This window comes from Herpailurus yagouaroundi, unplaced genomic scaffold (assembly GCF_014898765.1).
Source record: "Herpailurus yagouaroundi ecotype Mexico unplaced genomic scaffold, PumYag 308, whole genome shotgun sequence".
Classification (NCBI taxonomy): Eukaryota; Metazoa; Chordata; class Mammalia; order Carnivora; family Felidae; genus Herpailurus; species Herpailurus yagouaroundi.
This window is the reverse complement of record NW_024412525.1, coordinates 1,263,519-1,278,130: the sequence shown is the minus strand read 5'-3', so window position 1 is coordinate 1,278,130 and position 14,612 is coordinate 1,263,519. Positions and strand designations below refer to the sequence as shown.

The following is a 14,612-nucleotide window of genomic DNA, read 5'->3' as shown; positions in this document are numbered from 1 at the left end:
CGGGGGAGGGGCAGAGAGAGAGGGAGACACAGAATCGGAAACAGGCTCCAGGCTCTGAGCCATCAGCCCAGAGCCTGACGCGGGGCTCGAACTCACGGACCGCGAGATCGTGACCTGGCTGAAGTCGGACGCTTAACCGACTGCGCCACCCAGGCGCCCCCATGTGGAATTCTTTTGACTCCATTCCTACTCAAGTATCTAAATTACTGGACGCTTTAGTATGTAATAGAAAGAGGACAGCATAAAAACTTTTAAAAATTATCAGGCTGGGCATATCAATATTTATTGAAATACTGAAAAAAAATTCCATTTTGTTGAGAAATTCCTGGCAAGAACTGACATGACAATATGTATTTCACTGATACAGTAAGAAAACGTCAACAAGTAACTGACTTCACACTCTAAACATTGCATGGATTCAGGTCCAAGGTAGCTGCAGAAGATCTGTAATACAAATATTCAGACATTACAGATTGTCTGTTTACACACATAGACCAACTATAATAAACCAGGCTAAGCCAAAAACATTTATATTTGAGTCTGCTTTTACTGATAAATCTTGTAATTGATAAGGCAGTTGCTAAGGAAATGTCTGGTTACAAAGTGGTCACTAATGAACACTAGAGAAATTTCATTTGCCAACTTTGGATGGGCCACAGACGTTGACTGGGGCGCATTCTTGTTTATCAACTTCTGTTCTTCATGATACCAGAAGTGTGGATGTAACTGTCCATGTTGCCCGTCTTTCTAAGTGTACTTAGGATGTAATTTACTAGGTTAACAACATACCAATATTTGACATTTTTTTAGGTTTAATATTCAGTGGGGAGTACTCCATTATTTAAAATAAGAAAACATGGACTTTCAGAATTAATATATTTGGGTGGGTTTTTGTTTTGTTTTGTTTTTTGCAATGTTAAAGACCCTCCAAATAACTATCCCACAAATCTCCTAACTGCCACCACCCAAGATGCACATACATGATGGAACCATTTCAGTAACGGTTAACAACACCCATTCCTCTCCGCATGTCTTCTAACCAACCCGGTTTTTAACTGGAGAGAATAATGATGCTGTTAATCCATTTCATGCTTTGCATATTGACTCTGGTCGGCTATTTTTCATTGCCCTTTGAGCCATGATTACAGGTGACTGAGATTTTGCATGAGGAGCTGTGGACACTCTGCTTAGTGAATGTGTACCCTTCATGTGGACGAATATTAGAGGAGATTAAGAAAAATAATAAAATAACCCTTTTTGTACACGCAGAAGTAGTAACTAATATCTTTGGTATACAACTTACAATGCTTGTAAAGGAAACCAGGTAAGACTCCACCCCTGTTAAATTTACTTGAAATCAGAGGAAACTACAAGTCACATAATTTACAATAGATATTAAATAAACTACAGGAAGAATTATGAAGATTTACAGACATTTAATCAAGTGAATGATTTTAATTCATTAAGACCCTTTTCTGTCCCTGAACTATGTTCCACTAACTTGAAGACATGCTACAGTAAACACATATATTTGGTTTCTTCAGTCTTGGCTATATCTTATACAAAGGTGAAACCAAGGAACAATAAATTAGCATCATAATTGTCTACAGTTGAAACTATGATATACAATATAAATAAACTATTCAAAAGCCTGAAACATTTATGAAAAAATTAAGGGACTAGGAGATATTTATTTTTTACAGTTTCTACAAGTGATTGTGCCGCTGATAATCTCAAAAAAATTAAAGTCTAAATGAGATTCCCGTTTTTGATTTTAGTGTCTCACGACATACAATAATTAGGTACTGTGAAAAGTAATTACGAATCAGAAAAATAACATTAAGGAAATTACTGCTTTAGCTAGTTTGTGATATCATAGTTCCCTCCCCTCCCCCCACAGGACCTAAAGAATGTAAACACTATCTTTTATTTGACTTTAAAGTATTAATACTTTATTTTAAACAAATGTTGATCCACGTCTGCACAGCTACCTCTCGGAATTGTGAAATAAGGCAAGACTTCCATACCTGTGGCATCACACGTTAATAATACTGCTATTGTCGTTGGGAGATACTGTTTTGCAATTCTTTGTACTTCAATATTTGTTCTAGAGCAGACTTTGGTCTATGACTTTGAAAGGTCAGCATCACCCTCTTCCTTTCCCTTTCGGGGAAGATTTTGAATTACTTTATCATCTTTTCCATCCACATGTAAAAATCACTGTTTCCATTCTATGTTTAGGGGATGTTCAATTGCAACAAGCATGAGACTTGAGGCCATTTATTAGCCAACCCTTTTCTTTCTTTTTGCATAGCTTAACATGCTTCGGTTTTATTTTAAACTACTTAGCACTGTGACTATTTGACATCCCAGCAAAATACGCTTCAGGTTTTATTTTTAAATGAACTACAAACTTTGATGGTTAAAAAGACGGATGTACCCTAAGAAGCCTTTTGGTGAGAAATTGTTACGAAATCCAACCACGCCAAAGCCACGGTTCAGTAACAGTAGCAGAAATAAGGGCTAGCTTGCTTTAGCTATGGAGCATTTGCTTTAAAAGTTTGTAGTCCTTTCCCTTAATATTAATGCTTATATAAGATCAGAAGAGGGATACTGCCTGCTTCTTCTTTTTTTTTTTTTTAACATTATGAACACATGACAAAACAAACCCGAACATATTTAAAATGGCAAGCTAACATATTAATAGACTGTTCTTATTAGCTGTTTGCAGGTCTAGGACACAGACATTCAAAATTATGCTTTTCATGATTTGGTGGAGCTATGAGTGGGTGTGGCTGAGCACAAGTCCATAAGGACAGATTCCGTGATCACAGGATAGAAGGTGCTGGGTCCTTGAAGGAAGAGGGAAGGGCTATTACAGGTGTAGCTGATGGGTTTTTGAGTTGTTTTAGTTCAGCTTTAGCATGAAGGAATTCTGTGAGCTCAAATCCCCTGCTGTATAAGCCTAATTAACAACACAGATCAGTTCCTCAATTTCTTCACAGCGGAGATCAGTTTAAATATACAAGAATTGTTCTGTCCGTTTTTATTCTGATATGGTGTTGGTATCCATCCGTGAGTTCAATTCACTCCATTAGAATGTCTTTTACATGGAATCCTTTGGGGATGTGAAGCCTTTGATTCACAGTTTGCAATACAAATACCCTGATACATCATTTATTTGCTATTAAGTATTTGATTATTATGCCTTTTTAAATTCAATATCTTTAAACCAAGTTTTTAATTAGTGTTGCCTGGAGCAGTTCAGAGTATTTTTTTTTTTTTTTTTTTTTTACTTCTGTTCTTCTTTTCCCCCCACCAATCTCTTTTTGTTTTGAAAGCAGAGCTTCTCAGGGTTGTAACCTAAGCTCTTTTTGCATGCAACATTTCAATGAGGAGGTTATTATAGGGGACATCCCCATTCAGGTGCTTATAGTAGAGGTATTCTTCAGCCTGCATACTGATGGCCCGGATCTCGGGTAGTCGAAGAAGTAGCTGCCCAAATTTCTCTGTTTGCTGCGGGTAGTTGCACATTGTATAGTCCAGCAGGGCGGCATTGACTTGTTCCTGGACACCTTCTACCAGCTGGAAGTTCTCAAGGTTTTTGACGTCTGGATTTAAAAAAAAAAAAAAAAAAAAAAAGCACAATATTTTAATGGCTTTTTAATTCCTATTTACTACAGCGGTGTGTTCAATTAATGGATGTATTTTCCTCCTGACATAAAGCATACTTTATATGCTGCTGAATATTCAGTAAGCCCCACTCACCAAGCTTCCTGGGAAAATGATCACAAAAGAGCTTTAGAAGAATGTCTTGTTGAAATTCTGCATATACCTCAAATCAATTAGACACCAATGGATTTTGAGCAAGGTCAACTCTTTTCATATCTTACAAAAGGAAAGGTTTGAGGATTCCTAAAGTAGAGGGATCATAATATATTGCCAGCAAATGAGTCCCTGGAGAAAGACCTATCTTAACCCAGTATATTACACAATTCATATAATTCTGTATTAATTTTTCTGACCCAAGGTGAAATCTGTGTCCAGGGTATGATGTAGTTAATTCTAATAAAAAGTGACAGGGTTCTTGTTTCTGTTTGACATTTTCTAAATGATTCTGAAAGCCTTTGACTTGTCTAGCCTATGCTAATGAACCATCTGGTACACCCCAGTGACTGCCAACAGAATATTCGCTACTGGGAACTCTCTAAAATATATATCTCAGTGACTAATGATCTTTATCAAATGAAAGCCTTGTCCTTTAGGCAGAATATGTGCCAGGATGGCCGGTGCCCTTTAACCTGAATGTGGCTTCAAAGTCTGATAAGTCTGATAACTTTGCTTTGCTTTTCTTCTTTTTTTCTTCTGGTCCTGGGTCACTCAGACACAGAACATGGACACAGGCAATTCATTCAACCTAACTCCTGGTGATGATCCAGTTGTTTTAAGGCATCTGCCCTAGAGGTCCTTATAAATATTGAATAAGGGAGAAACACAGAGTCAAAAAAAGACAGACCAACATACAAATGCATACACAGACAATGAGCACGGGAAAAATGGTTATGTTGGAATTTCTCTTCTGGAGTTTATTTACGTTAACTGCAACTTTTATACAATGTGTATATAGAAGCCTCTGGAAAAAAATATAGATATGCGTGTTTACATACATCCACGCTAAGAAAGTAAACAGATGCGGACCCCTCCAGCCCTGTTTTATGTTCTAATTGGACAAAAATAAATAAGGATGGTTCTGAAGAAAACCACATAATACTATGATTAAAAGGTTAAATGTACTAAACTCAGTTAATAGTTACCATAGTAACTCATACCCAATATTTTTGCCACTAAACTTGGCTGTTAAACTTAGCCTGTACACATGTGCATGTCCACTTTGGTATCTCCAGACGCTTTTTTTTTTTAATTTTTCTAATTTTTTTAATGTTTATTCTTGAGAGAGAGAGAGACAAAGACAGACAGAGTGTGAATGGGGGAGGGGTAGAGGGAGTGGGAGACACAGAATCTGAAACAGGCTCCAGGCTCTGAGCTGTCAGCAGAGTCCGACATGGGGCTCAAACTCACGGACCATGAGATCATGACCTGAGCTGAAGTCGAACGCTTAACCGGCTGAGCCACTCGGGTGCCCTGGTATCTCTAAATGCTTTTAGAAGAAGGTTACTTACTTGCCAGAAGGAAGAGAGTGGGAGATGGGCAAAATGGGTGAAGGGGAGTGGGAGATCTAGGCTGCCGGTTCTGGAATGACTAAGTCATGGGAATAAAGAGCACAGGATAGGAAATATAGTCAGTGATATTGTGCTAGCACTCTATGATGACAGAGGGTAGCTACCCTTACACAGGGCATGGCGTAATGTATAGAGAAGCTGAATCACTATGTTGTCTACCTGAATCTAATGAAACATGGTGTGTCAACTATACTCAAATAAAAAAGTTAAAACAAAATCAAAAATAAACAAAAAACATTGCCTTACATTTGCTGTTTAAATAGGTCTGGGATGATTTTAGTGTTTATATTTTGAGCCATAACTTTGCATTAAACACGCTTTCCCCCTCCCTATCCCCCAAGTCTCTGTCCCAAATTAAAAACAGCGAGGAATTAGTAGCGAAACAGATACACAGTGGGAGCATTGGATACCACATCTATTTCAAAGTGAGATGGGAGAATAAAAAATATTTGCTTATTTATTAATGAGATGTACAAACAGACAAATGTTACACTTTTAGGAGCTCTGCCTCCTCTGTGGCATTTAAACTGGCAAGCAAGTTGTTGTCCACTTGACATTTAAAAAAATTTGTCTTTTAATGTTTACTTATTTTTGTGAGAGAGACACAGAGTGTGAGCAGAGGAGGGGCAGAGAGAGAGGAAGACACAGAATCCAAAGCAGGCTCCAGGCTCCGAGCTGTCAGCACAGAGTCCGACTCGGGGCTCAAACCCGCACTCCCACTGGGAGATCACGACTTGAGCAGAAGTCAGACACTTGACCAACTGCACCACCCAGGCACCCCATTTTTTTTAATGTTTATTTTTGAGAGAGAGAGAGAGAGAGAGAGAGAGAGAGAGAGTCAGTGGGGGAGGGGCAGAGAGAGAGAGAGAGAGAGAGAGAGAGGGAGACACAGAATATGAAACAGGGTCTAGGCTCTGAGCTGTCAGCACAGAGCCCGATGCAGGGCTCGAACACAGGAACAGTGAGATCATGACCTAGGCTGAAGTCGGACGTTTAACCGACTGAACCACCCAGGCACCACCCCCCCACTTGACGTTTTATATCTGTAGCACTTTAAAGTTAATAAAGTATTTTCCATCTATTTTATTTAGAGTATTTTAAACATTATTTTTAACTTATTTAAAATATTTATAAATTTTCTAAATTATTTGAAAATATTTATAAATTTAGTTACATTTGTTTCAAAATTACAAAATGTCAATAATTGGAAATACCGTTGGTATGCTATAGCTGGGTCTGCGACAGAAGAATTTACATTCGTGTTAGCTTTTCCCCTGCTGCGAACCTTATGCTTTCACAGGCTCACATGCTGGTTACGGGTATAGGTCCTTCAATAAAGGATCGTGGCAGAAAGATAACATAATTTCAAAATAGTTCATTTGAATTTTGACAAATTTCTCAGCATTTTTTTCTTTTTGTCCTTCATCCAACTTCGAAGAGACAGAATTTAGCATCCTCCTTTACATCCGACCAGAAAGTTGAAAAAGAAAACAAGCAACGTTCGGGGTTATGGTGATCTAAACACAATGATAGAAAAACAACTGAAATGGAGTATTATTTTATACTATAATGAAAGATGTTCTCACAAGCAAGGAAAACTAACAATAGTCCTAGAGATTAATAGGGAGGATGTAGGAATTTGCACAGTATAAAAATGTAAGATAAATGAATAATAGTCTTTTAAGAAAGTTGTTTGGAAACTTTCTTTTTTTGATAAATGTATTTTTTGAGAACTAGGTTCTACCTTCTGTGATAAATAATGCCAGTCTGTTAATAATAATTAAAAAAAAAACTATTAAAAAACATAAAACAAAGGATAGATCCTAAGTCCTGGTTTATTTGTGTACTATTATCACCGAATGATCATGTAAAGTCTTCAAATCAGCATGTGCTGGATAATTTCTAGAAATACTGGTCCAAACTGGTACCTTTCTCTCAAGTCTAAAAATATGTCCAATTTTCCTTCTGAAGGAAAATATACACGTTTCCCATACTTTGGCCATATATATAATTTTTTTCTAAAAGACATTAGAGTTGAATTGGCACGACTGAGGGGCGCCTGGGTGGCTCGGTCCGTTAAGCGTCCGACTTCGGCTCAGGTCATGATCTCACAGTCCGTGAGTTCGAGCCCCGCGTCAGGCTCTGCACTGACAGCTCGGAGCCTGGAGCCTGTTTCAGATTCTGTGTCTCCCTCTCTCTCTGCCCCTCCCCTGTTCATGCTCTGCCTCTCTCTGTCTCAAAAATAAATAAACGTTGGGGCGCCTGGGTGGCGCAGTCGGTTAAGCGTCCGACTTCAGCCAGGTCATGATCTCGCACTCCGTGAGTTCGAGCCCCGCGTCGGGCTCTGGGCTGATGGCTCAGAGCCTGGAGCCTGTTTCCGATTCTGTGTCTCCCTCTCTCTCTGCCCCTCCCCCGTTCATGCTCTGTCTGTCTCTGTCCCAAAAATAAATAAACGTTGAAAAAAAAAAATTAAAAATAAATAAATAAATAAACGTTAAAAAAAATTAAAAAAAAAAAAAGAATTGGCACGACTGAATTCATTATCTCATTAAGCTATTTCTAAGAATGTCTCATTAAATCTCACAAAAGTTCTGCTGCTAACTGTCCCAAAGGTACTTACTTATTTTGTTTCTAGGTCTATGGAGGCAATTTGCAATTTGGTATCAACGATCCTGATATTTAAACTACATAAGGTTAAAAAAAAGAAGGAAAAATATTTTTATTGAATGATTCTCATTTACTGACCAAGTAGTTCCGGGATCATTGCTCTGCTGGTGGACTCTACTTTTAGCTCTATATGCCTCTCACTTCATTTTGCACTGCTTTGTTAACTGTCCATTTCCCTAGCAGACTGACTGTAAGCATCTTGGCATGAGGACTGTATTAGTCAAAGCATCCCCAGAGAATTCTCCATTAATGTTTGCTTTATATCATTGGTGCATATGTCCAAGACTGATATCATTGTGACATTACCTACTACGTTAAACTGTTATCTTATAAGCCAATTTCCTTTCTTTTTCTAATTCAAAACTGGCTTTCAAAACTTAATTTATATGATAGATTTCTCCCTGAAATAAAATATTTGCAATGTGGTCTTGTTTTCTATCCAAAGAATCCTGGGTGAACCCTTTCGTGGTCTGAATAATCAAGTCTTAATGCTGAATAATCAAGTCTTAATTTACATGTTTTGCCAATGAGGATTTTCACTGGTCAGTTCTGCTTTAAGGGAAACGTGCCCACATCCTCATTTGGACTTGGAATAGGGTCCCTGCGCTCCCACATTTCTTGCATCTCTGGCTTGAGAGGCAGACCTTGGTTTCTCTACCGTGGTTGAGATGCTTCACAAGGACCTAAAAGCAAGGGAGGACATGAATGACAGAATACAGATGACATCACCTCTCGGAAGACTTGGAATTTTCTCTTTTCTGTATTTACTTTTTAGGAGGAGTCCAGAAATTTAAGTGTGCTCCCACAATATGCATGGAATTAGTTTTTATGCTAATTCATGTCCTTTTGTGAAAATTCACACATGAAATACATTTAAAACCTGAAGCATTTTCTCTGACATGCTTCTCCTACAAATCAAGCCCTATTCCACATTAAGTAATGAATGGGAGCTGGCATACTAGGGAGTCTAAACTCATCTATAGCAGGGGTCTGTAACACCAAAACTTCATGAATGGATATTAAATTACATGAGAAAACAAAATCTGGAAAAATTATTACATGTTCTGGAGTCCTGAGAAATAATATGTTTCTGTGATTTGTTTATTTCCCATATTAAATACCACTGTAGCATATTTGGGATTTTAGAAAGAGACTCAGCTGGAAGAAGAGAGATTGATAGGAGACCAGAATTCCCACCAGTTCTTCTGTGAGATCTTATGCTAGATCTCACAAGTCTCCTGCATTTGGCCCTCCATGTTCTCCTTTGAAAGTGATATAGGCTTCATTGTAATACAATTTAAAAATACAAGTTAATGAACTCTATCATTGCAAATTCGGAGTTGGAAATTGTATGTAAACAGTCAGAGGCATCCCCAACCCTTCCTCTATAGCCTTTAAATTTTGATAACTGGCAAAAGCATTTTGGCTTCTCCTCTAAGTATCAATCTCTTATCATCTATTCTACTTTATTCACTCAGGGACTAATTACCAACTTTTTATATGAAGCAGCATTACGATAAGCTCACAGTGGCATGCTCAGATTTTTTCCATCCTTATTGGAAAGTAAACCCTTAGGTCTTCTTGAATATATTACAGTACTGGCTTCTCAGTCATACACAGCACTCAGATTCTCTCTGAAGATGAAGATCCTGATTTCTGCCTCCCTGGTTCCTGCCGCGTGGCACAGCCAGTGAATCTTCCTGTTCAGCAGTTTTTTCAGTGATGGGTCCTTTAGCTAAGCAAGGGGGCTGGGGGGCTGGGAGGCTGGAGGCTCAAAAAGAGTCTCCTATCTTTTGCTGAGAAGATAATTACCTTTGCTAATTTCTCACAGGTGGGGAGAAAATTTTATCTGGCCCTTTAAAAAATATGAAAATGGGAAAAAGAGGTAGAACGCTTCTTTTTCCTTGAGGCATCTGGAGAGATGACAATCTATAAATTGGTACACAATTTGTCCTCAGAAGACCCTTTCCTTTACTAAACCAGAAAAGGAGAAAGGAAATGAATTTTCCGTAAGGAATTAATTTTTACAATTATTTTTTTAAAGGGCTATATTTAAATAATTTATGTAAATAATTTTAAGAATTTTTGGAGAGATACCTGTTATATTCTTTTCCTACGAACAAAGTTCACTTAATAAAGAGTGAGGGCTATTTAGGGGTTGGAGATGGGAGGGTAAGAGATTTTTAGTGGGGATGTCTAAAGTTAAATCATCATGTCTCCAGCAAAACTTCAAACCCAAGATTTTAAATTCATCACTGTTAAGTCCCCCACAAAAATGTGTTTGTATGCGTATGCTTATTAACCCAAGAGCTATTTTTAGCAACTAGAATATACAAGTGGGTGCCTTCCTATGCAAGTAACTACCAAGAAAATGTAACTCTTTGGCAGGAGCTGTGTGTAGAAATGTGGACAAATAGCATATGCATTATTTATGTACATGGAAATAACAAGCCCTTACAAATGATTGACGCTTTGTAGCTTACAAAGCACTCTAACATGCATTATTTATTACTTCACACCTTTATGTATATGCAATATACGAATTCATTCATTCATTCATCCATCCATTCATCTGTTCATTCATTCATCCATCCATTCATTCTGACAGCCCTGTACCAGGTCACGAAGACACGGGAATAAAACAAAAGTCTCTGTGTTAAGTAGTTTATTTGATGTAATAGAGAGAAGCAGTGGGTGCCTGGGGCACACACAGGAAGAGCACCCCTGGGGAAGGTCCCATCTGAAGGGTTTTGAAAAATGGGTCGTAGTGAGTTGTGCTACCCATGGAAGGAAAGGCCGGGGACGCCCCGCAGACAGTATTCGATATACAAAGACGCAGCGGCCGGGAGAAAAAAAGAGGTCCTGGGAACACCGTAAAGCAGCTTAACTTTCATGCAGAAGGAGAGCAGAGGGGCAAGATAAGGATGAACCATAAGGTTTAAGACTGAAGGACACTGAGCGTCAGAAGGGGTCTGGATTCTGTTCTGAAAGCAATACAGAAGCACCAAAAGATTTTAAGAAGGAAATGGTCAGCTCTCTGACTTAGAAAGAGCACGCTACCAGAAGTATGGAGAAGGGATTGGTCTCATGAAGGGAGGACCACCCAGGAGGCTGTCACAGGAATAAAGGTGAGACGTATGGTGGGCCATGGGGCTTGGATGGACTTGAAAGGCATCAAAATGGTTGACTCGACAGGGATTCTCGGCCCTGAACAGAGAGTAGGAGAGAGTGAAGGTCCTGGGTGACTTCTGGGTGTCTGACAAGGGAGGAAGGTGGTGGCTGTCCTACTGGCAAGAGGCAGAAGAACATATTTGAGGAAGCAATATTTAATGAGTCTAGGTATAGCCACGTTGAACTTAAGGAGTGTGTGGAACACTCAGTAGCTATGAAGGAAATGGCTGGAAATAAAGGTCCAGACCTCAGCAAAAAGGCCTAGATGGTGGTATAGACTGGGGACTCATCAATGGGCAGGTGATGGATGAAACCCCAGGGGTCTATGAGGATGTTTAGAGAGAGAAGAGGCCTAGTTGCAGGGTTCTGGAGAAGGCTAACTTTTAAAGGATTCTTTCTTGAGAAGGTATTATAGGTATTTTGAAATTAAGACCGAGAGATTAAATAGCTTTTCTAAGATCTCAAAGGATACCAGACCCGGCGGGGGAGGAGCTAACATTTCCAAGCACTAGTCAATATGCGAAGGATTTTTTATATGTCCTCATTTAATACTGCTAAGGTATTATTCTCTTCATTCTCTAGATAAAGAAACAGATTTATGGGGTTGCGTAACTCTACTTCCTCAGCTAGTAAGACACAGACCCTGCTACCTGGGTCTAGAGTTCTTGGACCCTGCCCACAAGATGTTCCACCCGCAGAGCTGGGAAATGGACCTTGCAGGGCTTGTGACTTTGAGGTGCTGGAGCCTGTTTATCCCTACTGTCACAGCCTGCAAGTTTCTGCCACCTGCTGGGGTTGGAGAATGGGATGTCCTGGTTAATCAAATAGTTCATCTTCTAAAGGGTCTCCTAACACATGGACAGTTTTCCAAGAATTTGAGTGAAATAATATACTTTTGACATTTATACTGATATGTAGCAAACCTTAATTCATCTTTGATGATTTTGAAGGAGATTTAACATCTTAAATGCCACAGAGCATTATTATAAAAAGTAGTCACAATTGAGACTGAGTAAATCTAGAGTCACAGAGCGCCTTCTTGGGGACCTTTTCTGGGCAGTCCCCACCCCGGCCCTTTCCACTGCAACTCTAAGGGCTAAAAAATAAGAGTTTCTGTCTGCTTCATATATGGAGTTTAGGCAAAAGGATTCCACTGATTTAAAAAAAAAGTTTGAAGGGCACCTGGGTGGCTCAGTCAGTTGAGCATCTGACCTCAGCTCAGGTCATGATCTCACGGTCCATGAGTTTGAGCCCCACATCAGGCTCTGTGCTGACAGCTCAGAACCTGGAGCCTGCTTCGGATTCTGTGTCTCCCTCTGTCTCTGTACCTCCCCCACTTGCACTGTCTCTCTCTCTCTCTCACTCTCAACAATAAAATAAACATTAAAAAAAATTTAAAAAAAAAGTTTGAAAAGCACTTGATTTTGTGGTTACAATAACATCGTGCAAAGGGAATGTGGTCTAATATAATCTCATTGACCAGGCTGATCAAGCAAGTCATTTAATCCTCCCGAGCCTGTTTTTCTATCTGCAAAATATAGGAAATAACTCTCCTAGTCTCTTAGGATCATGGGAAAGTAAAATATATTTGAATTAAATATGAATAAACTTTAAAGATGTACAGGTATTATATACACACAGGGCACTATTTCTTAAAATTTGAATGATAAAATCTGAAAATATTACCAATAAAATATTAAAGTTTGCAGGTTAATTTGTTTGCTTCCAACACACATCCTACACAGCAGTCTGATCGTTTCCCTGCCATGAAGTTTCATGGACAAAATAGGATCTCTCATGTTACAGTTTTCCAAAATTAATGGAAGGCACTGTGAGTGCCTGAAAGTTTATCCCATCCTCAATCACCAAGAATATTCAAGAACATGAGACCAATTCTTAAGGTCGGTTAAAGACTTTTCATTCTATGATACTAATCTTGAAACCCAATTTTCCCAACTATAAATGGCAGTCTGCACAAAATGCTTCTACTAAGCCAGTGCCCAGCATAGGTCCCGGAGAAACCCAGGCTCAGGAAATGTCATTGCATAAAGGATGTCACCTGGAGCAGTGTCTGCTCTTTGGTCAATTTTTTGATCATAATATGTCATCCTCAAGAGGCAGCAGACATTGGGGGCACTTGGGTGGCTCAGTCTGTTAAGCGCCCGATTTCAGCTCAGGTCATGATCTCATGGCTCATGAGTTCGAGCCCCGCATCAGGCTCTGTGCTGACAGTTAAGAGCCTGGAGCCTGCTTCAGTTTCTGTGTCTCCTTCTCTCTCTCTCTCAAAAATAAACAAACATTAACAACAACAACAACAACAACAACAACAAGGCAGCAGACATTTAATTCCTCACTAATTAAATGTCTTTATTTTTAGTCTTAATTCTGTTTCTAACTGTGAGATCATAAGCACGTTATCATTGTTGTCATTTTGGCCCTCAAGTTTTCCTCATCTGTGAGCTTCAAGGTTGGACTTGGTCTCTACTGTCACCCACAGCCCTAAGAGTCTACGACTATATGATTAGGAATTGAAGTATCAAAGGGAAGATTCTGGATTGTCAACAAACGGGAACAAGCATGACTCTGCAATCACTCCATTAGACTATCACCTGTTTCTCTGCTTAACTGTCTGGAAAGTACTTCAATTCTCCAAGATGGTTTTTGACCTGGATGACAAATTATTTCAAACTTTGTTTAGCATATAGCTATGATAGAACACAATGTGCCAGAGGAAAAATGGCATTAAATTCATTTAAAGTAGCTCCCTTCTTTATAGGGAACAATGTAGCTTTTGCATGCACAGAAACAAAGCTCACAGAAGTTTCAAAGCTAGCTCCTGTGTGCTGACACATATCAGGCATCTTTTCCCGGTGGGCACAGAATACAGAAATGAATACAAATGGCATCACTTAAATACTTTGAGCAAAACAATATTCCATGAGTTTGCATACATTTCTTTCTCAGAAGAAAACTGAAATCCTTTTTCATAGTCTAACCCTGAAACCACATCTGTTTGCCTCACTCCCCTCCAGACACTGGTCTTCCTGCTCTTCTTTATTTTTTTTTTTTTTTTAATTTTTTTTTTCAACGTTTATTTATTTTTGGGACAGAGAGAGACAGAGCATGAACGGGCGAGGGGCAGAGAGAGAGGGAGACACAGAATCGGAAACAGGCTCCAGGCTCTGAGCCATAGCCCAGAGCCCGACGCGGGGCTCGAACTCACGGACCGCGAGATCGTGACCTGACTGAAGTCGGACGCTTAACCGACTGCGCCACCCAGGCGCCCCTTCCTGCTCTTCTTTAATACACCAAGTTTCCTTTGGCCTCAGGACCTTTGCACTTGCACCTATCCCTCATTCTGGATAGTTCTTCCCCTATTGTGTAGGACTCACTCCCTCACTTCGCTTCAGCCTCTGCTTGAATAACATCTCAAAAAAGCCTTTATTGACCACCCTTTCTAAAAGAGCTCTGCTTCACTATCAAATCACTCTCTGGGCCTTTACTCTGCCTTATTTTTCTTTAAAAACGTATGTA

At 39.3% G+C, this 14,612-nt stretch overlaps 1 protein-coding gene across 3 annotated transcripts in view; it reads right to left on the bottom strand.

The window, feature by feature from the left end:
- Positions 1-261: 261 nt before the first annotated feature.
- NR5A2 (nuclear receptor subfamily 5 group A member 2) overlaps positions 262-14,612 on the bottom strand; it is a 139,068-nt gene continuing 124,717 nt past the window's right edge. For all 3 annotated transcript variants that reach the window (XM_040462032.1, XM_040462031.1, XM_040462033.1), the window contains exon 7: positions 262-3,611. In XM_040462032.1, coding sequence (XP_040317966.1) covers positions 3,364-3,611 — 248 coding nt within the window. In that variant the 3' untranslated portion in view covers positions 262-3,363. The remainder of the gene's footprint in view (positions 3,612-14,612) is intronic.